Genomic DNA, 24,582 nt, shown 5'->3' on the forward strand with positions numbered 1-24,582 from the left:
CATTTCCCACCTACCAATCTCATCCTGCCCCCTTGACCTGTCCGTCCTCCCCGGAGTGACCTATCCCCTCCCTAACTCCCCACCTATACTCACCTCTGCAGGCTCCATGCCCGCCCCTTTAACATGTCTGTCTCATCACCACCTATGTTCTCCTCTATCCATCTTTGATCATTCTCCCCTCTCTCTCTATTTATTTCAGAACCCTCTCCCCCTCCCCCTTTTCTGAAGAAGGGTCTAGGCCCGAACCGTCAGCTTTTGTGCTCCTAAGATGCTGCTTGGCCTGCTGTGTTCATTCAATTCAATCTCTAACGCCTACTACTTCCCATTTGATTTTCATAGTAAGCAATATCACAATTTCTTTAAATGCCTTGTCTAGACTTCTACTGCACCTCATTAGTGGATATGATTCAGCTTGGAAAACTGTCCAATCTACTCGGTATTTTCTTTAAGAAATTATCACAAAGTCAGTTCTGCCAGCCTTTGTTTGCTTAACTTTTATTTAAGTATCAGCTGTGACATTGCTTACAACGTGTCAAAGGAAGCTTCCTTTATATTAGCAACATATCAATATGTTATTCTGCTGTTGAGGGAAGCTGAGATTTGTCTGGCCTATATCTCCTTAACTCCTTTAAATGTCATTTGGGTTCAGTCAGAGTTAAATTGTCATTTGATGAAGGACAAAGATTGGATGGATAACAAAGTTCCAGCTCCACGTCAACAAGAAAAGCACGTCAAATTGGCAGTCTTTTGTTTTCCTCTCCTATACAGACTACACCTTGAATTACATGTGGTACATAGTACAATCATTTCCAAGGATGGATATCATATGTTTTTTAATCACTGTATCACAGTCACAGGCTACTTGGTTCAACCAATTAATGAAGCTGATGTACATGCAAGCCTCTCTCCATCTATTGTGATCCAAATTTACTATTACAAGTTTTTATTCCATTCTCCAAAAAGCATGTCCCCTTATTTGGCCCCATATCTGGGGATCCACTTGATATTATTCACAATTCTGTGAATGGTTGAAGAAAAATGTTATTTTCATGATTAAACCACTCTGCAGACAGGTGTATGACTCAGAGGGAATGGTTGAGAAATGAACGTTACCAGCAGATAATTTTAAATTATTGCCTATCAGTTGGCGACAATTTCTCTCTCTTAAATTGGGACATTCAGCTGAGATGTTATTAATTAGTTTTGAAAATGTATTTTAACAACATACAAAGCAATGATATCAGTTGAGTTGGAGAGTCGCAGAGGTTTACAGCATGGAGACAGGCCCTTTGTTCCTACTTGCCTCTACCACTCAGTTTTTACAATTAAGCTACTCCCTTTTGCCTGCATTTGGTCCTTATCCCTTCATACATATCCCATCCATGTACCTGTCAAGATGTTCCTTGAACGACAAAATTGTACTCACGTCTAGCACCACCTCTGGCAGCCCTTTCTAGACAGTCATCGCCCTGTGTGTGAAAACAATTGCCCCTCTGGACCCTTTTGTATCTCTCCCCTCTCGCCTTAAAACTTTGCCCGCTAGTTTTAGACGCCCTGGAACACAAAGTCCCTGACATTCAGTTCCTCCTGAAATGGCAGCAATCTTTTGTAACCTTGAATTTAAATGATGCTTACTCTGCCTACATCTTCCTTTCATCCTACTTTCTTTCCAATGTTACCCACTCAGTGCTTCTTTTGTGGACTCACGCTAATGTGCAGAGAAACTAGTGGTGACAGCACATAGGTATATTAAGGAGTTTAGTGATTTCTGTGGTGCTGAGGTAGTGTCCCTACCTTTGAGCTGCAAGTCCCACCTGTTCCAGAGACGTGCAATGACATCTCTTAGTAGCTGGTTCGAAAATATCCATCACCCAAACTACAAAGTTCATCGGGAAATTTTAAGCTCTTCTTGCCCAATATTCTGTGACACAAACTTGACAGGAGTTGGATAGCCCTGAGCGCAAACCTTTCCTCTGCAATAAAACACCACCCAGATTTGAGCAAAGCCCTCTTGACTTTGAGAATACCCCTTTAGTCTCGGAGTGATGCCGCGGCGGTGAAAATGGTGGGTCTGCAATGCTGCGAGTTTGATAGTAGCTTGGCTGTTGGGAGTTCAGTTTCAGCCCTGGGTGTTGTCTATTGAAGGCACAACGGTAATGTCGGATCTAAGAGGTTTCAGCTCAAATCCAGGCCGCTCTAGAGATGTGCCATAACACATATAAAAAGTTTGATTAAAAATATCTAACCCAGAATCTGAAATTCAAAGCTGCACAATATAATGCATCAGTTAAAGTATTGCCATGATTTGCAAGGGCTGAACAATACGTCTTTGTGTTAAGGAAATGTACAATCGATACCAATTACTGCAAGTTTAAAGTCAATACTGTTTTGTGCTATACAACTAGACTACTAGAAACTGAATTAATGCTACTTGCTTCATGAAGCACGCTTGTAGCTAATAGATGCAGGAGTTTGAAGTAGATGGAAAGTCAGGTCAGTGAAAATAAACTGTACCTTCTTGTTGCATGACCAATCTTCCTGGCTGCCATTTTGACTCATGGTTACATCATAATTGTTGGCCAGTTTTATATGGAGGAGCAGAATCACTTGACTTCAGAGATTTAGCAGCATGGATCTGGGGATGAAGGGCTACAGTCATGGGGTTAGATTGGAGAAGAAATTGTTCTCCTAAATGAAAAGAAGATTGAGAGTACAACCAACAGGTGTTCATATGCAAGCTGGACATTGCGCATCAGTGACATAATGGTCTCCATTGGTGGAAGTGTTGAAATTCAGAGGACACTGGTTTGAGGTGATTGTCAAAGTATGCAGTAGCTACATGAGGAAAAATGTAGTGAATGCTTAGGAACAGAATTGTCCTGTTTGCGTAAGTGATGAAGACAGTTTCAATTATGGCCTTTAAAAGGGTGTTATGTAATAATCAGAGGTGCAAGGATTTGCAGGGCCATGCAGCAAACACAGGGATGTGTTACTGGCTGAGTATCTCTTACAAAGAGGTGGTACAGATATGAAGGCCTGACTGGCCTCCTTCTGAGCTCTAACCTCTAGGCATTCAATTTCTTAAGAGAAACAATGGATAAAATTTCTGCCTACAGGGAAATATTTTCAAAAAGAGTACAACGATAGTTTGGATCTGAAACTGTAAACTAGCACTTTACTTAACAACCTGTATTTGTCTGTCTCCTTTAACATAATAAAATGCTCTGAGGCATTTTACGAATTTTATCAATCAAAATGTGATCTTGACTCACAAAGAATCATTACAGCTTTGAGGAACATCCTAAAGGAGAGCGGTGAGGCTTGGGGGAGGGAATTACAAAGCTGAGAATCCAGGTAGCTGAAAGTACACTTCCAATAGTGGAGCAATTAAAATCAGGGATTTTCAGCTAGGAAACAATATGAAACTTTAGAACCCCTTGCGGCTGTCTGCCCGACAAAGAAAATATATTGCAATTCAAGATTATTGAAAACGTTTCGAGACTGCAGTCTGTATCTCCAACAGGACTGAGCACTGTGTTTGAACCTTGTTTCATATCCAATGCACTGTCTGTGGTTTCTTTTGCTCTCAGGCTGTGCATTGGACTTGTGCTGTACTTTTTAAATATTAAGACTCGTGCAATCAAATTAAATGGAATGTGCTGTACGGGGGCAAATTGAAACTTAATGCAAATTTTCTCATATTCAGGCAAAATGTTTTGTAGTGCATTCTTTCTTACAAACTTCATGAATAATGTATATTCTCAGTTAGAAACAACATTTAAATCGGGGCTGTCAAGCTGTCAGCATCAGAGGATGACAGATATCATAAAGGGCAGTGGGGCCAGGCAAAATTAAAGATGCCAGATGGGCATGGTAGGTTTCAGCAGCTGATGAGCAAACTCAAGGCAGTGCTAGAGGTTGAAATCAGAAGTCTTAGGTGAAATCACAGACAAGTGATCCTAGGTCCATCCCAAGGTCAACCACGACACCAAAATTGCAAACCATCTAGGTCAGTCTGAGATTGTTGTCAAGGAAGGGATAAAGTCAGTGACTCAGGAACAGAGCTTGTGACTTGGGTCAATGGCTTCAGTATTTTGCCTCAGCAAATTTCTCTTCATTTAGTACTAGATACCTCACAAGCAGTCTGACAGTTTAAAGTCTATCAAGGGTGGTCAAGAGAGGTGATAGTCAAGAACGGCTGTGTGCACTGCTAATGGCTGTTGAGCACATCCTCATTTGATCAATCTTACTGCAATAGTAGTCCGCATTAATTGATTCTAGTGTAAACAAGTCACTACAGGTTAAAAGTTTCAACAGTAGAATTTAACCAATGACTGTAATACTTTTATCAAAGGTTTGAATACGCAAATAATGAGACTGACATGTTAAAGACTTTAGTGACAGTGTATCTGTTGATAATTTGAAGGATAAATTATAGAGACTTATACACAGTCTACTGTATAATAAGTCAACCTGGCATGCTAGACAATGCTATTCATTTTGTGGCAATAATCCTGTATTCATCTATATTCTGTCTAAGTCAATACCCTTTTCAGCTTGGGCATGCTATGCACAAGTTAATAGCATGCTTAATTTTTCACTACACAAACGATGTTTTGCTTAGCAGTAACCCTGTTACTAGAGTAAGAGATCACAAAGGCAGTACGGGCAGTGTTGCAAAAATGTGCAGAAGTTCAAAGCACACACACTGAGAGCAGAATGACAAAGATGGCAACCTCCAAGATCACAGCAGCATTTCACGTTTCTTCTCAACATATAAATCAACCTCTGTTTTTTCGAGAGATGTTCAAGGTTGACTTATGCACTAGTCTTTATGGTCACTGCTGGATTTTACTGGTGCTGTTTTTAGGTCATAATGTGACACAGTACTACGCCATCCCACAACTTCAATACAACCTTGAGAATTGGCTGCTTATCTTCATACCAGACTACTTGCAATCCTCCGGCCCTCAACGATTTGAGCTTACAGCTGGACAGAAAGTGGAAGCTGTGGTGTAGGTAATGTACATTTCCAGGGATGCAAAGCGGAACAAGTTGGTTGATATTTAGAGTGAGGAATCCCCCCTCCCCCTCACTTAGATCACTGTGTAAGCGAGGCAGCCTGCACCCACATAGCCACGGTTATGCTAAGTTTTCAAGTTCCCACTTTGAATGTTCCTATCCTCAGTCCTTTCATTGCTCAGACACATCTACTCCTCATTTATATACTTCTTTTCTTTCTCTCACTCTGCTATTCTTTAATTTCAAATTGCAGTCAACATAAAGGTGACTGCATATAAATGTAAAAGTTCTTTCCTAATTCTGATTTATGCTACTGCGAAACCTAATGAGATCTAATTTTACAAAAAAAGCAACCTGCAGTCTTACTAACACAACTGATCAGTTTGTTTTTGCTCAACTTTGATTTTGTGCTCTAAAATGTATGACTGGTGCGAGTCTGCTAACAGTGACTGACTGACTAACTCAAATCACTGTGCGACTCACTCTCACTGCACACGTAGTGTCTGTTAGTGACAAAGCCAGCCACTTGGACTAATGTCTGTAATCTATCAATTCACATGCATGACAATACAGTGACCACTTTCCAAACAGAAGCACGATAAGTGGAAGGCAATTAACTTTATTTTCCACTTGTAAGTGTCAAAATTATGCTTCATTATTACTACACCAAGCTGCTTCTGATTTGCTGTTAAACAAAATAGAAATTATATTTAGTGCAATTTTAGTCATTTGTTCCAGACAAAGCACTATTACCCAAGCTATGGAAGTACGAGGACCATTCATAATTACGGCCAGAGAACCTTCACAGATAACTAGTGGGAATAATAATTGCAAGTGCTTTGGGTCTGTTCCAGAACAGGAGACTGGAATCGGTTTATAATTTATTTTAAAGTGGTTCTGATTCACCACTAAATGAAACTTCTAATGAGAGGATTCTCTAACGGACTGTCCTTAGAGATGACAATAGCAAAAACTACCATAGAATTTGCAATCTATCCAAACAAGCAGCACAATAGATTGTCATATCAGAGATAGCAGGAACTGCAGATGCTGGAGAATCTGACATAACAAGGTGTAGAGCTGGATGAACACAGCAGGCCAAGCAGCAGAGGAGCAGGGAGGGTGATCTTTCGGGCCTAGACCCTTCTTCAGAAATGGGGGAGGAGAATGGGGTTCTGAAATAAATAGGTAGAGACAGGGAGTTGGATAGAAGATGGACAGAGGAGAAGATAAGTGGAGAGGAAACAGACAGGTCAAAGGGGCAGGGATGGAGCCAGTAGAAGTAAGTGTAGGTGGGGAGGTAGGGAGCAGATTGGTCAGTCCGTGGAGGATGGACAGGTCAAGGGGGCAAGATCAGGTTATTAGGTCGGAAATGGGGGTGGGCCTTGGGGTGGGAGGAGGGGATAGGTGAGAGGTTTTGACAGGTTATGGAGGCGGGGACAAGATGGGCTGGTTTTAGGATGCGGTAGGGGGAGGGGAAATTTTGAAGCTAATGAAGTCAACATTGATACTATTGGGCTGCAGGGTTCCCAAGCGGAATATGAGTTGCTGTTCCTGTAACCTTTGGGTAGCATTGTTGTGGCACTGCAGGCGGCCCAGGATGGACATGTCATCTGAGAAATGGGAGGGGGAGTGGACATGGTTCGCGACTGGGAGGTGCAGTTGTTTATTGCGAACCAAGTGGAGGTGTTCTGCAAAGCGGTCCCCAAACCTCCGCTTGGTTTCCCCAATGCACAGGCGGCCACAACAGGATCAGCAGATGCAGTGACCTCTCTGTCTCCATCTCTGGCAACCACCTGGAAACCAATATCCATTTCAAGCTCAGCGACTCGCACTGCTAACGAAAATATACCTCCTCCCACCCACCTTCCTGCAAAAATGCCATCCCCTTTTCCCAATTCTGTCGTCTCCACCACATCTGCTCCAGGACGACATATTCCACTCCCGTACATCTCAGATGGCCTCATTTTTCAAGGACCGCAACGTCCCCCGCTCAGTGGTCGAGAACGCCCTCAACCGTATCTCCAACATTTCCTGCAACTCATCCCTCACACCCCACTCCCGCAATAACAACCTGAACAGAATCCCCCTCATCCTCACATACCACTCCACCAACATGCGGATCCAACACATCATCCTCCGACACTTCCGCCATCTGCAATCCGACCCCACCACCAAAGACATTTTTCCATCCCCACCCTTATCTGCTTTCCTGATTGACACTCTCTCCTTGACTCCCTTGTCCGCTCCACACTCCCCTCCAACCCCACCACACCCGGCATTTTTCCCTGCAACTGCAGGAAGTGCTACACTTGCCCCTACACCTCCGCCCTCACCCTCATCCCAGGCCCCAAGATACTTTCCACGTCAAGCAGATGTTCACCTGCACATTTGCTAACGTGGTATACTGCATCTGCTGTTCTCGTTGTGGCCTCCTCTACATCAGGGAAACCCGAGGCTTGGGGAGCGCGTTGCAGAACACCTACACTTGGTTCGCAGTAAACAAGTGCACCTCCCAGCCATGAACCATTTCAACTCCCCATCTCATTCCTCAGATGACATGTCCATCCTGGGCCTCCTGCAGTGCCACAATGATGCCACCCGAAGGTTGAAGGAACACCAACTCATATTCCACTTGGGAACCCTGCAGCCCAATGGTATCAATGGGGACTTCACAAGCTTCCATGTCCTACTTACTAACCTCATCCCGCCCCCTTGACCTGTCCCTTCCCTACCACCTCAACCACACTCACCTCTACTGGCTCCATCCCTGCCTCTTTGACCTGTCTGTTTCCTCTCCACCTATCTTCTCCTCTGTTCATCTTCTATCCACCTCCCCTCCTATTTTTTTCAGAACTCCCTTCCCCTTCCCCATTTCTGAAAAAGGGTCTAGGCCCGAAACGTCAGCCTTCCTGCTCCTCTGATTCTGCTTGGCCTGCTGTGTTCATCCAGCTCTGCACCTTGTTATCTCAGATTTTATTATCAGACTGTTTTTGCAGAGTTTTCATTAGTTAGTATCAGATATTTGCTGTAGAGTGCATACTTAGGGCTTGTTAATGGGGGAAATTTCTGAGCTTGATGGTGCATTGTGGAACTGGAAGCACTTTAGACATAATGGTTTTGTTACGAATAATGGACAAGAATGTTAGCTCCTATAATGCGGTATTGGCTTAGCTATGGCTCAGTGATCTACATAATTGTGAATTTCAACTATTTACATATTAGGCTAGATTTAGATCACCCTAAAGGAGAAGCCCATGCCCAGGCATGCATTGTTGCAGTCAGCTCAATCCAATTGATGGTATTGTGGAATGTAAATCAGGTGGTTACAGGATTCACAAATCCCACACCCATGACTTCTACCAAATGGAAGGGCAAAGGGCAGCAGGTTCATGAGAATAGGATCACTTCCCTCCAAGTCACACATTGTCCTGCTTTACACATATATTCAGAACTACTGGATCAAAATTTTGAAACAGCCAGTCAGCATTGCAGGTGTACCTTTTGAAGCTGGGCTGTGGCAATTCATTCACCACCATCTTCTCAAAGGTTTCTCAAGTTGCCGAAGGTCAGAACTGGAGCTCACCATTGTACATCAATAAGCATTAATCCAAAAAGTCACAGATTACAAAACATTCCCCAAGCTATCCGACCTCCCACCCAAGTACATGACTAGTTATAGTACACACGTGAATTCTCAACTATTCTCCACCATCTGCTTATAATTAAAAACATTTAACATTATGCCAAGGAAGTGATTTTTTAAGTGCTAATATGTATCCGAGTGCATAATCTACGATGGTACTTGAGTTGAATTATCTCATCTTGTGAAATTAGGCAGGAAACTAAGGGATCATAGCCTGGTGAGCGTTAAATGATTGAATAACTGAATTAAGAGAAGAATAGCAAGTTCCATTAACGCGCTTATGTACAAATCATCCCTTAACCAACAGCATCAGTAATTTATTCGTTTGCTACATTTGTGGGACCTTGTCATGCACCAATGGTTATCTCAATTTCTAAGTAATAACATGACTGCACATCAAAAGTAATCCGATAGGCATAAACTACTTTGGCATGTGGTGAGGCACTCTACAAGTCACCAGTGCCAAAGTCTATGTCTGGACAGGTCAGTAAGGCCAAAAGCATTGCCAATCTTTAACAGTAGACCAAGCCGGAAGCAATCCTGAGACCAATATCCAAAGATGGCTATTCCCACCATAGCTATCCTACCCATGTACCCTGTCCAAATGCTTCTTAAATCTCAAAATTGTACTTGCCTCCACCACCACCTCTAATAGCCAGTTCCAGACACTCACTATCCTCTGTGTCAAAACAGATTGTCCCAGCGCTTTTGGTATCTCTCGCCTCTCATCTTAAACCCCTGCCCTCTAGTTTTAAACTCCCCAACTATGGAGAAAAGCTATTGGCTATCTACCTTATCTATGCCTCTCATAATCTGATAGTTCTCTATAAGGACCCTCTCAGTCTTCTAAGTTCCAGGGGGAAAAAGTCCCAGTTTATCCAGCCTCTTCTTATAACGCAAAATTATTTTTCTTGTGCTACCTGGACTGAAAGGTCTGTAGTTAGGAGCACATAGTTCCTTCATATGTATATTAAAAAAGTTATTGTTGAAATCTGATGAAGACCTGGTAATGTTTCTGAGCTGGACTGACAAACAACAATTAACTCTGTTTCCTCTTCACTGTTGCTGCCAAACCTGCTGAGCATTTCTGTTTACATTTCATACTTGCAGCATTTGATTTTTGCTGCGATGTAAATAGGGTGCAAGAATATGGATGTGGAACAGACCAATTATCCCAATGGGCTGAGGACTCTCTCTGAGTTTCATTCAGGTCCTTTCCTCTCAACACGTTATACAGCTATTGTATCTGAAGCCAGGCATTGCAGCACTTCGAGGTGATTGGAGACTGATGGGAGCTGGCATGGCCCTCTATGATGTGGGTTTTGGATTATACTGAGTCTCTGGAATTGTAAAATTTATACAAGAATAATGAAAAGCTTTTTTTCATTCACTAGCTCAAAACAGTTGAAACTGTGTGGCTGGGTGTATAAAGCATAGAGTGAAGAACGAACAAAAACGGTAGAAACTCTAAAAAAGAAATAGTAGATGACAATGCTTTCATTATAATTTTTTTTGGGGGATGTGGGCATGGATTTATTGACTTAAATAGCCTTTTAATCATGATTTCTGTGCCTAGAAACATGTATAAACCAATGTGTAGATAATTCTGTCCACAACAGATTATTTGAGTCGACCCTTGTTGAGGCAATGAGCACACAAACTTTATGTAGCCTTGTCCCATGCAGTCAGGAACCTAATAGTAATGTGGGCCAGTGTGTGTTGCAGCTAGCCTCCGCTTTCTTAATGGGAAGCTGCACTGAGTCAACGAGTTTGATGTTGAAGGCTTGGCAGCAGTGCTCGAATAAGTTCATTGACCTCACACGAGTGCTCAAGGGCAGTGAATGCAGCTGCACAACAGATCTCCTCTCCAACACTCCACCAGTCTCTCATGGACCTCAATATACTAGACAACAACACATGATTCAAACATCACACCCAGAAAATACACGCATCCCCTCACACCTTCCAGTGATGAAAGCCTCAGACAAACCTCCTCTCATTGCTTCAGAGGCCAAGGAAGAGAAGACAGATGGCCCAAATCATTCATACTGTTGACCAGGCTTCCATTGTTTCAGCAAAACCAGTGCTTCAGAGCTCAAAATCACAGTCAACATGTTCTCTTCATTCATGTGTTCAAGTATCAAACAATCATGTTTTTTAAAAAAATCACAACAGGGATAGTCATTGTGACATAAAGTAATACCTCAATAAAAATTCTAAATTTACCAGGAAGTAAATTTACCTCAAATAAGATTCACATGATTAAAACAGAGACATTAAAAACAGTTCGCTTACAAAATCTACTAATTAATCCAACAAAATGCCTACTCCACTCCCTTGTAAAACCACAGAGGTCATTCTAATAGTCTCATCCACCCTTCTGGGCAATCTCCTTCATTTAGGTGCCACTACTGTGTGAAGTGATTAAAAACTGACCGTTTAGCTGTTTAATGAAAAAGAACATACTCTCTAGTCTCATTATATGTTAAACGGCAGTGTACTCACTTGAAAGATATTAGACAGATCCCGCAAGTTGAAGATGTAATGGAATTTAATTGCGGTTGGCAGAAAGGTAGAAGCCACTTTCTGATGCAGTGCTAGGGCCAGGTTGATGAGCTGCTGCGTAGATTTCTGCAGTGGCCCAGCAAAGTTACCGAGCTTGAGATGCTGGGAGAGAATGGTACTGTAGATTGTTGCTAGAGCATCCATGCCAGGAAACGACAGAGCAAACACACAGAAATGGCGCTGGATTAGGAAACAGAAAACATTTAACTGTGCTGGACGGTGTATACTTTTACACATTAGGCATTGGTATCTGCAAATTTTAATTTAGTTGGAACAATTAAGAACAGCGGAGGGTGCAGGCATCTTCAAAAGCACAATGTGTCAATTGCTAAAAAAGTGGAATTTAATTCACACTTACGGAAGTGTGACACCCTGAGATGCATTTCAAGTGAAGGGTCATCATTTTAATGGTGGTCAGAAAACTAAGGGTTATGAGTGTTGATTGTGTGGAGAGAAGTGGGGAGCAATTTTGGCCCTGGCTTGTTGTCTAAGGGCTTGAAAGTGTTAAGCCAAGGAATGCATTACATACCACCCGATAATATCACACTATATTGATCAAGGACAGGGAGATGGCTACACCTTTGAACTCAACATTGCAGTCTCCGTCATAGTCTTACTAAGAACACCCATCAAACCAATATAACTTTAACTTTTCATTGTATGCAGTAAACTACATCTTGTTGAAGGTTTTCTTCCATCAAGTAGACCTCAGGGAGAACAGTGCAGAAAATTGGAAATCTGGATGAAAATATTTGTACTGCTAATCAGGCAAAGCAAAAATAAATCTACCTTCAGTTAATCTGCAGCAACCATTTGACTTTCAGAAAATAATTTTATTAAAGACAAGTATTTATGAAATTTAGATGCGTCAGTGTTGATGCACAGTGAGAGCAATGACCGAAGTGATCAATGGCTGAATGTTGCTGTATTGATAAACCTATTCTCGAGTACTGCAGATTTCCTGGGAGGTACCAACCTAATTATTGATGGTTTTCTTCCAGGTAATGTATCATTCAATTGGTGACAAGTCTGATCTTTATTCCACTCCTGTCAGTTACTTTGCCTTTGGAACCGAACTAAGTAATATTCCGAGACTACGGCTGCAGAGGTCCAATATGCAAATTCTCTGCACAACCTCAAAAGCAGTTTTGAACTCAACAAGGGCTGCAGCACTAACCTGTGTGCCTAAAGGGGGCTGTAGGATGGCAAGGAAATGGAAAGACAAATGAAATATCACATTGATGCAATTCAGAGTAATGTCCTGAGGTTGGAGCTGTAATGCATTATTGGGGAAGACCAGAGTCAATCCCACTCTGCATCTGGATGTGCTATATCTCACCCAGAAAGGAATGATTTTTATATCATGGCACAAGGACAACTCATGTTAATAAGCAGCTTTTTTTGAGATAGTCTAGGTGTGAAATATTTTAAACAAGGCTGAAGTTTATGGTAAATGAAGCTCCTGAATGTAATTCACCAAGCTGAAAATTCCCATGGGAATAGGTAAGGTGAATGGCACAAGCAAAAAAGCTCACTTGCAGCCCTCAGGTCCTGTCAATAATTGTATTGCTGCCAATTTAAATGGATAGAAATCGCCCTTTCCCCCTCTCTCCGTCACTGGAGCTCAATATCTGAGTCTCCAGGGGAGGAAACTTCCCTTGGGTAACAAGTGAAATAAAGTATATATGAGAAAACCTATTTGTGGATGGTAAATCCAAAATGAATTGCCTTCAAAAGGAAAAGCTCTCACAGCTCAGTTTCATGGTTATCCTTATAAAGCCTGCAACATGATTTCTGGCTTTAGATTCTTATTTAGTATAATGTGAGCAAACCACTAAAGTAGGTTTCCTTAATCTATGCCAGTTTTGCATTTCAATGCTTGCACAGATATTGGCATTGGCTATGTTTTCCTTGAAGACAGCACGGATCACTGCTTGTAGTGAAACTTTCAATCTTCCTTTTCTGCCTGTATACATAAATCTAGCAAGCAACAACCCAAGATTGTTTTGATGCCTGTATTCAACTAAAAAGATGTATTTTTTTTAAATTACCCTTCACATTGGCAATATCTAAAGTAAAACACAATTTAACCTTTGTTTGAACTGTTAGTGACATAATTCTCATTTGAGTAAGTTCTGTAGACTTCATTGAAGCCATGCGTTGGTGAAGCCCCGTGAAAGATAACCATTCACTTTAAGAGTACCAGTAAAACAGAAATGTACCCCGTGACAACAGTAAGAATTCCGAAAAATGCTAGATAATAAAAATGGTATTCGCCGTGCTTTGACCACATCAGTTATAGATCACCACATCTACTAGGCTGATTAGACAAGAAAAAAAATTATAAATTGCAGGTAACATGAGAATCATTGCAATATATGGAAAATAGGGAATCTTACAAAGTAACATAAATTATGTTTAGTAGATATTAGAAAACTAGTATTCCAGAAAAACGGACAAGCTTCAGATTCTTGAGCTGTCGGAATTCGATATTGACACCGAGACTCTAACACTTGAAGCTCATTTGTAATAATTATCATCTCAAATTATCTCATAGCATTGTCTTTATGGTGAATCCGCTCATACAATGATATTCATGTTGGGACTCCTGAATTTTTTGAGGGGTAACAGAATTAACTACTACTCATCCAACAGTTTCAGCCTAGTACTCTTTATCCCAGCAGCATGTACAATCCTTCAGTCTTTTTTTGGGATATAATCTTCATATTTATAAAAAAAGAAACTCGCTGGTTTTCACACGACTTTACTTGGCCCATTGCTTGTATTTCTGAACACTTCAAGCAAAAAAGAAACAAAGGAACTGGTCGAATAAGTATCCACTGTCAGTGTGCCCTGCTAAGAGTCTCTTGACTGAGTAACATGTGGGGCATAATGCATGAATAATGCATTCTATTGTATATTTTTCCAAGAGTGAATATAATTAAGTGGTCTTTTGGCCAACAGACTATTAACAGGTAGAGCAGTTGGCCTTTTGATAGAAGCTCCAATTTTCCAACATTACACAGGTCTCATTACTTTTACAGCTATCATAAATACTCCTTCCGTTTGGAGCCTCCCAGTTACATTGTTCAGGTGGACACGAGCTGAAACTCTATATTCATAAGAGCCAAGCTGGGAAAATCTGGTCCTTATCCCAACTGAGATGATGTAGCACCTTCCAATGATTTTGCTGCTGCACATTGGGTGTTATACAGAGGACCGATCTTTTCCACTGCACTTTATTTTGACCACACTAAAAAAAATCCAGAACTTTTCTCCACAGAGAACATGTCTCACCATAATTCCTGTTGCCTACATATGTGTTTTGCAATAGAAGTAGGTATCAGGCCAATTCCTTGAAAAGAGAGAATGAGGCAGTTGTAACAGCAATGATTACATTCTGTGGAGACCTGACGTCATCTTGATTTGTGGGCGTAGTTGTGTGATTTTTCGCTGCACTCAGCACATTGCCAAGCAACAATGAATTGTGTGCCCATCCATAAAGATATACAACTCGGTGATAGCATTATGGTCAGTAAGAGATTCACTTCTTTTATGTTGGCAGATTGGCTGAAAAGAGTTATTCACACCTTTTGTCTTCACTCCACAAGACAAATGCAAGAAAGCACAATTTTAAATGGTCACAACAATTCATACTGGACAATAAATAGGTGCTGGTTGACCAAGGCATGCAACGCAGAAAATAACAGGGGATTATTTAACAACAATTGACGAAGGCATAGTGATGGATGTGATCTATATGGCTTTCATTAAGGTGTGTGACAAAGGTCCTCGTGGTAGATTGATTAGCAAGGTTAGAACACACAGAATACAGGGAGAACTAGCTATCTGGATACAAGGTAGAAGGCAGGATGATGGTGGAGGGTTGCTTTTCAGACTGGAGGCCTGCGACCAGTGGTGTGCCACAGGATCGGTACTGGATCCACAGCTTTTTGTCATTTGTATAAATGATTTGGATGTGAACCTAGGAGGTATGGTTAGCAAGTTGCAGATGGCACCAAAATTGGAGATGTAGTGGTCAATGAAGGTTACCTGAGAGTACAACTGGATTTTTTTTCTTTATTCATTTGTGGAATGAGGGCATCGCTGGGTAGGCAGGTATGGCCCATCCTTTATCGCCCAGGTAGCATTTAAGATTCAACCACATTGCTGTGGGTCTTGCTTCATATGAAGGCCAGACCAGGTAAGGATGGCAGTTATCTTCCCGAAAGGACATTAGTGAACCAGGTAGGTTATTCCAGCAATCAATAATGGATTCAAAGTTATCAATAGGCTCTTAATTACATATATTTTATTGAATTGAAATTCAACCATCTGCTGTGGCGGGATTTGAACCGACGTCACTAAAACATTAGCTGGGTCTCAGAATTAACAGACCAGTAGTAATACCAATAGGCCATCGCCTCCTCAGTATTGATCTTGATCAGATGGGCCACTGAGCTGAAGAGGGGCAGATGGAGTTTAATTTAGGTAAAAGTGAGGTGCTGCATTTTGGGAAGGCAAATCAGGACAGGACTTGTACACTTAATGGTAAGGTCCAGGGGAGTGTTGCTGAACAAAGAGACCTTGGAATGCAGGTTCATAGTTCCTTGAAACTGGAGTCGCAGGTAAACAGGTTGTTGAAGTAGACATTTGGTATAATTACCTTTGTTGGTCAGTACATTGACTTCAGATAAAATTTACAAGGATGTTGTCGGGGTTGGAGGGTTTGAGCTATAGGGAGAGACTGAATAGACAGGGGCTATTTTCCCTGGGACGTCGGGGATTGAGGGGTGACCTTCTAGAGGTTTATAAGGTCATGGAGGGTATGGCTAGGGTGAATAGACAAGGTCTGTTCTCCAGGGTGGGGGTGTTAAAACAAAGCAACATTTTCACGCAGAGGGTGGTGCGTGTATGGAATGAGCTGCCAGAGGTGGTGGTGGAGGCTGATACGATTACAACATTTAAAACATATCTGGATTGGTATATGAATAGAACGGGTTTAGAGCGATATGGGCTAAATACTGTCACATGGGAGTAGATTTATATAGGATATCTAGTTGGCATGGATAAGTTGACCAAAGGTTCTGTTTCCATGCTGTATATCTCTACCTCTCTATTGGTTCTGCGTGTTCCGGGGTAATTCAAAAAGGTGCATGAATTGAATGCATTCCTTTTGCTTCCGGAGACTGGGTTCCTGTACTTGAATGCACGCCACTGCGAGCATGTGTAAATAAACCTTATTACAAGCTCTGAATTATTGTAAATCTGGGAGAAGCAGCACTGTCAGTCTGATCATTTAAACAGGCAACAAAATAAATTGCAGGACCAGATCATGTCAGAAGCAGGTTGAGAGTGGCCACTTCCATAGATTACTTTGGATTTATTTTCCCCCTCGAATATACCTTATCATCTGCAGTTTGTTCGCTCTCCCCAGTGCAGATGTCAAAGGGAGGTCCATGGCCAACACCTTTGTACCTTGAAAACGTGGTTGCTAAAAATGAAAAAGACCAATGGCAGTTTGGTACCACAACCAGGAGGGTGTCCCAGATCATGCAGCTGGATTTTGCAGTCAGTGGTCATGACAATAATTTTCACCCTGGCCCTCTCAAAAAGATGCTCACAAACACCTCACAAATGCTGTGCAGCAGGCAGTTCTCTTTCCCCACAGCAATTAAAATCAGCAGCCAGCTTGAGGGAAGCTCCAAGCTTTCAGTGGCAATAAACCATGGAAGAAATAAAACCTCTCAGCTAACCTGCAGGCGAGGGTTGATAGTGAAGCTGCCAGCTGTGGGATTCATACAGGACACATATTGTACATTGTGGATCTCTTTCAGTGAAAGCTTGTTTCGATCATACCTGGTGAAAGATTTTATTTACATTGTTAGTCAAACTGATTGACTAAATGTTGCCAACAAACTGAATAAAATGACATGTGTACAAGAAAAATAAGGATGAGTTTTATAAAGATCATGTTGTCCTTTTTTTAAAAATTACAGTTATTTTGTCTTTTCATTTTGGTTTCCAGCATCCACAGTGTTCTAATTCAGTCCCTTTCACATTGGTATAAAAACAACTTTCCCTAAGGGTCCCTGGTTCTGACAGTAATTCCCGATTTTCCGTGTATTTACTGCTTTCCTTGCATTGCTGCGAGGCCAAATGATCGCAAAGAAATGACCTTGTTTTGACATCCAGTCTATTCAATGTGCATTTTGTTAAACTGCATTTAAAACCTGAATAGATTCATTTCACAGCTTTGTTCTTTCCTGCAATAAATCCAGCAGAAAACACCTATTTGTAATGAAGCATGTGTTAAACTGCTTGCTAGAACAAAACTTTAACATGAAGCTTTCTGTCTTGTACATGTCAGGACTAGGACACATGAAACAGACTTGAAAAACAAAAACATGAGAAACAGAAGCTAACTGAGATGGACCATTGTTGGGAGGAGATTCAGCAGGAACTGTTAACTGTCAAACTTTAGTTCCCAAACCAGACAGGTAGGGTCTGCTTGTTCATAGCATTGCTTTCAGAATATAGTGGAGATTGACAATTCGTATGACCTGTTTTATAATGCAAAACATGCAATATTTCCAAATTCCTTTTTTAAACCTATAAAGGACAGCCCCACATATCAATATTTGTTGCTTCTAGCATGTGTAAATGCATCCCAATTGCTCAACTTAAACCAGATTCCAGTGTAACAATGAGCTCAGTCTGGATTGTTTGGTAAATGTTGTCCAATAGCAGCATCATATTTAACAGCAGGCATAATGTTCTGAAGCTTTTCAAGCAAGAGCACAATTGGCATACCAGCACTGGCCAATGAGATGCTTTGTTTGGGTATGGTCCACTCGTGATTGGGATACATTGGTCATGGAGCAGAGGACACACCAGAACTGAAATTCACATTATATTACCGATAATGGGAACTGCAGATGCTGGAGAATCTCAGATAGCAAAGCGTGGAACTGGATGAACACAGCAAGTCAAGCAGCATCTCAGGAGCACAAGCTGCTTGGCCTGTTGCGTTCATCCAGCTCAACACTTTGTTATCTCACATCATATCACTCATCCGTGTCACAGGGGAAAGATCTTTGGGTTGTTGACAACATTTATCAGTAAAGCAAATGCAAAAAAAAACTCATGTTCACAGAGTAGCAGCTCACTTTACCTTCGAATCCTGAGGAAGGGTCACTGGACCCAAAATGTTAACCCTGACTTCTCTCCACAGATGTTACCAGACCTGCTGAGCTTTTCCAGCAATTTTTGTTTTTATAGCTCACTTTACCTATGGTTTACATCTTTGAGACATCATCCCTTTCCAGTGACTGACTGGGCAATATTCAGGTCAGTAGTCAAGGCTCTCTCATGTGTTTGTGCAACATATGGTGAATGATGATTTGACCACATTATCACACACAATAGTTCAGATGCATCCTGACTGAGCACCAAGCTTACAAAGTGAGCAGAGATCATGGGAACTGCAGATGCTGGAGAATCCAAGATAATAAGGTGTGGAGCTGGATGAACACTGCAGGCCAAGCAGCATCTCAGGAGCACAAAAGCTGACGTTTCAGGCCTAGACCCGTCATCAGAGAGGGGGATGGGGTGAGGGTTCTGGAATAAATAGGGAGAGAGGGAGAGGCAGACCGAAGATGGAGACAAAAAGAAGATAGGTGGAGAGGAGAGTATAGGTGGGTAGGTAGGGAGGGGATAGGTCAGTCCAGGGAAGACAGACAGGTCAAGGAGGTGGGATGAGGTTAGTAGGTAGGAAATGGAGGTGCGGCTTGAGGTGGGAGGAAGGGATGGGTGAGAGGAAGAACAGGTTAGGGAGGCAGAGACAGGCTGGGCTGGTTTTGGGATGTAGTGGGGGGAGGGGACGAACTGGGCTGGTTTTGGGATGTGGTGGGGGAAGGGGAGATTTTGAAGCTGGTGAAGTACGACATGTCCATCATGGGCCTCCTGCAGTGCCACAATGATGCCACCCGAAGGTTGTAGGAACAGCAACTCATATTCCGCTTGAGAACCCTGCAGCCCAATGGTATCAATGTGGACATCACAAGCTTCAAAATCTCCCCTTCCCCCACTGCATCCCAAAACCAGCCTAGTTCGTCCCCTCCCCCCACTGCATCACACAACCAGCCCAGCTCTTCTCCTCCCCCCACTGCATCCCAAAACCAGCCTAGCCTGTCTCTGCCTCCCTAACCTGTTCTTCCTCTCACCCATCCTTTCCTCCCACCTCAAGCCGCACCTCCATTTCCTACCTACTAACCTCATCCCACTTCCGTGACCTGTCCGTATTCCGTGGGCTGACCTATCCCCTCCCTACCTCCCCACCTATACCCTGCTCTCCACCTATCTTCTTTTCTCTCCATCTTCGGTCCACCTCCCCCTCTCTCCCTATTTATTCCAGAACCCTCTTCCCATCCCCCTCTCCGATGAAGGGTCTAGGCCCGAAACGACAGCTTTTGTGCTACTGAGATGCTGCTTGGCCTGCTGTGTTCATCCAGCTTCACACTTTGTTATCTTACAAAGTGAGCAGATGGCTAGAGCACTACTCATGAGGTTGCCAATAAGACTCATCTTGTAGCACATGCAGCTTTCAGAATCTCAAAGCATATATTGACCAGTGAACACAGGCGTTTAGTAGATAGCTGTAAATAATCCATCGGCAGCTTATCAACCATTACATTAGGAAAGGGAATTAACTTGTTTACTCAATTCCAGTAGGAAATATGATGAGTGGGTAGAGTTTATTAAGTTGTGCAAATACATTATTTGATGAAACTGCAGATTAAAATACTGAAAACTTGTCATTTAAGCATCGAACATATGCAAATGGGAGGAGGTTCATGGTTATTCTATCAATGACACCCTTTCCATCGTAACTGTAAAGACCGCCTCCTTTTTGGACTGTGAACTAAAATGGGGAAAAGATATTAAACTAAGAAAATGGTGTTTGTAGTTTTTAAAAGCAATTTACTGGAATATTGTGAGTTGTATCTATAAAATTTCCTTATTCAAACAGAGATGGAGTATTCCAGACACAATGCGAGCATGTGGGTGAATTCAAGACAAATTTTGCCTGGAAATGTTATTTTGATTGGCTTTTCAGTTGGGGCAAGTTGCTGTGGACTCAGGAGGGCCCGGCATAGTAGCAACCATTTGATTGGTTCCTGGGCAGATGGCTACATCCTGGAGTGTGGAAATTGCATCAGAAACATTCAACCAGTAAACAGAAAGCATCAATCGCTCTCTCTTCCTGAGCTAGTTGAAGATCGAGGAAGAGAAGTGTAAGCAGATCATTGAAAGGTATGAAAACAACAGGGTTATTGTGGGTGATTTTATCTTTCCAATGCTGACTTTCCAAAGCCCCTCAGTTCTGGGGCTTAGATGGTGCAGAATTTGGTAGATGCATCCAGGAAAGCTTTTTGAAACTATATGTAGATAGTTTAATTGGGGATGGGGCAGTTCTGGATCTTGTTCTGGGGAATGAGTGTGTCCAGGTGATCAAAGTTTCAGAGTGGGAGCATTTTGGAAACAGTGGTCATAAGTCCTTAAGGTTTAAGATAGTTATGGATAAGTATTAGCCTGGTCCTCGGGTGAAATTGCTAAATTGGGGGAAGACCAATTAAAATATTATTAGGCAGGAACTGGAGGATTTATACTTGGGATAGTCATTTGGGGGTAAATTCACATATGACTTGTGGCAGTCTTTTCAAGACCAGTTGATCAGATTTCAGGACCAGCATGTTCCTGTGAGGACGAAAGATACAGAAAGCAAGATACTGGAACCCTGGATGACCAGAAATATTGAAAGTTTCATCAAAAAGATAAAGGGAAGTAAATGCAAGGTTTTGGAAACTGAAATCAGTCAAGGCTCTTGAGGAGTATAAAGGGAGCAGAAAAGAACTTACATGAGGAATTAGGAGGGCAAAAAGAGGCCACAAAAAGTCCTTTGCAAGTGGGATTAAGGAGATTCCCAAGGCATTTTATTGTTATAATAGCAGCAAGAGAGTCATTTATACGAGGAGCCACAGGAAGTGGGTGAGGTTCTTAAAGAGTACTTCACATCATATTCACCAAGGAGAAGGATGCGGATGATGTTAAGATCAGAGAGGTTACGTTGATTTTCTAGGGCGCATTGGAAAAGAATGGACTTATTCGGTATAGTCAGCAAGGGGAAGGTCATGTCTCGCAAATTTGATTGAGTTTTTTTGAGGAAGTGACAAAGGTGGTTAACGGGGAGTAGAGCAGTGGATATAATCTACTTAGACTTTACCAAAGCAATTGACAAGGTCCCTCATGGTAGGCTGGTCCAGAAGATTAAGTCACATGGGAGTTGGTAGGTTGGATACAAAATTGGATTGGTCACAGATGACAGGATTGTTATGGAGGGATGGCTTTCTGACTGGACATCTGTGACCAGTGGTTCTCCGCAAGGATCAGTGCTGGGATCTTGATGAAAATATAGATGGTCTGATTGGTAGATTTGCATATAGCATGAACATTTATGGCATTCGGAATAGTGAGGAATGTTGTCAAATGATACAGCAGTATAAGGATCGGTTGGAAAGTTGGGTGGGAAAATGGCAGATGGCGTTTAACCCAGACAATGACGAGATGATGCATTTTGGGAGGTCAAATGCAAGAGAAAAGTAGACAGTCAATGGCAGGACCCTTAGGAACACCGAGATACAGAAGATAGAATCGATATAGAATCCCTACAGTGTGGAAACAGGCCCTTCAGCCCAACGAGTTCACACCGAACCTCAGAGCATCCCACCTAGACCCATCACCCTAATCTACACCTTCCTGAACACTACAGGCAATTTTGCATGGCCAATCCACCTACCCTGCACATCTTTGGACTGTGGGAGGAAACCGGAGAACCCAGAGGAAACCCATGCAGACATGGGGAGAATGTGCAAACCCCACACAGACAGTCGCCTGAAGCTGGAATCGAACCCAGGTCCCTGGTGCTGTGAGGCTACAGTGCTAACCACTGAGCCACCCACCGTGCCGCTTCACGGTGCAAATCCATAACTCCCTGAATGCGGCAACACAAACAGATAAGGGGTTAAAAAAGGTTTACCCTCTTGCCTTCATCAGTCAGAGAGATCAGTATAAAAGTTGACAAGTCATGTTGCAGTTGCATGAGACTTTAGTTAGGCCATGTTTAGAGTATTGCATGCAGTTCTGATAGGCGCACTATAGCAAAGATGTGAAGGCCTTGAAGAGGGTGCAACAGAGATTCACCAGGATGTTACCCAAATTGCAGTGTATTAGCTATAAGGAGAAGGTGGATAAATTTGGATTGTTTTCACTAGAACATCAGAGGCTGAGGAGCAACCTGTTTGGTATATACATTTACATACAAAATTATGAGAGGCATGAATTGAATGGATAGTAGGAGTTGTCTGCCCAGTGTGGAAATGTCAAATGCTCTGGGGCATAGGTTTAAAGTCTAAATTATTTGGTAAACAGAGAAATAAATTTTTTGGACAATCCTCATGGTTGTTAGTAAGTAAACAACCTTCTCTTCTTCAAATGAGGCTGGGGTATTTTTATATTCTTGTGAACTGGCTGAAATGGGCTTCAGGGTAGCATCTTTCCCTACAGACTGCTTCTTCAACAATGCAGCAGTTTATCAATATTGTATATAAATACCAATGAATAACATGCGCTCAAATCATGAGGTAAGGCTTGAATTCAAATTCGGATTGTGCAAAAATGTTGTCAGATAATTCAAACTGACACTCAGAATGAGCAAATCTCATTAAAACCTACAAGTTCACAAAGGGTGAACACAAATCATCCATAGAGAGCAACATGTATATCCATCAGTTACTACAGTACTGAATGTATTAAAAAAAGGAAACTTTAATTTAACAAACACCAGATAGTCTCACGTTGACAACATAAATGATATTAAACTATTTATTTTGGCTCGGACAGGAATGGTCCAATTTGTACTTCAGTTGAAAAATCTGACACAGGATAAAATAGGCTAATAATTCACCATTGCTCATTTTGCATCACCATCCTAAGTCAAATACATGGCACATCCACTCAGTGCAGATGTTTGTTGCTCACCCAAGGTATTTTCCATTCAGAATAATATCTTCCTTAGTAGCTGAGGAGCACCTACCAGTGATTGTAATCCAAATGTTGTCTGATAAGTGTATGTGGCTGAACAGTGCCATAGGTATCAACTTCGGGCATGTTCATGTCATCAATAAAATATATCAGTCTTTTGTTGCCCGGTGGGCCATAGTTTCTGCCAGCTTTCTTCTCAAGGGGCTTTTCCAGTATAGCTGCAAAAGATAAACAGCAAATGAAACCATAGAAATCCACAGACTTGGAGTACCCCTCCCGCTTTGGTTCAGTCCTTACCTCATCTATTTCTTTAAATAATACATAATTTGAAAAAGTATTGTCACAGTATCTTTTGAGAGTGACACCTAATTACAGAAAAGATCTCACTAAGATTTTGTACTTTTTGGAAAACACCTAACAAGAAAAGGTACGACCAACAACATTATATTTCCTAAACAAATGTTAGCAATGCAGCGTAATCCATTAGTGCAGGTTCAGTTTCCACCCTGGCTAAGGTTTCTATGATGGGCTCTCCTTCTCAACCTCTCCCCTCACTTGCAGTGTGGTGATTTTCAGGTTAAACCACCACTGGTTGTCTCTCTCCAATGAGAGAAAAGTCTGGTGAGACTGTGGTAACAATGCCCTTACCTTTCACATAGGGCAAACATTCTTAATGGAACTTGCCCCAATCTATACATTTTTAATTTCAATCCAGAATTCCTTTCCACACTGCAGTTTCAAGAGTGGTCATGCAACTACCCTCAAACTAAATCAATGTGTGTCACAGCTTCCAGCAATTACTACTGATTTTTCTTTAGCTTCTTGGTCCAGCACAGACTTCCAGATCTCTTAATCTCTGCAAATATGCTATTGCTGATATCCCCTATAAAATAGTAATAGTTTAAAAAAAACATATTGGCCAAATCAACAGGACTGAAAGCTAATAAATCGCCCAGGCCTGATAATCTCCATCCCAGGGTACTGAATGAGGGTGATCAAGGAGCTAGTGATGTACTGGTTACGATCTTCAAACGTTCTCTGGAACAGTCCCAGCAGAATTGAGGGTGGAAAATGTAACCCCACTAGTTAAAAAAGGAAGGGGTGAGAAAACCAAGAATTATAGACCAGTTTGTTTGTCATCATCATTGGGTAAAATGCTACAGTCTATTACAAAACATGTGATAACAGGACATTTTAAAAAATATTGATATTTTGAGATAAAGTCACCATGTATTTATAAAAGGGAA

General features: G+C 41.9%; 1 protein-coding gene across 3 annotated transcripts in view; it reads right to left on the minus strand.

Moving 5' to 3' along the window:
• LOC125463674 (dynein axonemal heavy chain 9-like) overlaps nt 1-24,582 on the minus strand; it is a 453,254-nt gene that overhangs the window by 239,770 nt on the left and 188,902 nt on the right. For all 3 annotated transcript variants that reach the window (XM_059653804.1, XM_059653803.1, XM_059653805.1), the window contains 3 exons: nt 23,388-23,553; nt 16,990-17,092; nt 11,174-11,413 (listed from right to left, as the gene is read on the minus strand). In XM_059653804.1, coding sequence (XP_059509787.1) covers nt 11,174-11,413; nt 16,990-17,092; nt 23,388-23,553 — 509 coding nt within the window. The remainder of the gene's footprint in view (nt 1-11,173; nt 11,414-16,989; nt 17,093-23,387; nt 23,554-24,582) is intronic.

This window comes from Stegostoma tigrinum, chromosome 22 (assembly GCF_030684315.1).
Source record: "Stegostoma tigrinum isolate sSteTig4 chromosome 22, sSteTig4.hap1, whole genome shotgun sequence".
In the NCBI taxonomy this organism is placed as follows: domain Eukaryota; kingdom Metazoa; phylum Chordata; class Chondrichthyes; order Orectolobiformes; family Stegostomatidae; genus Stegostoma; species Stegostoma tigrinum.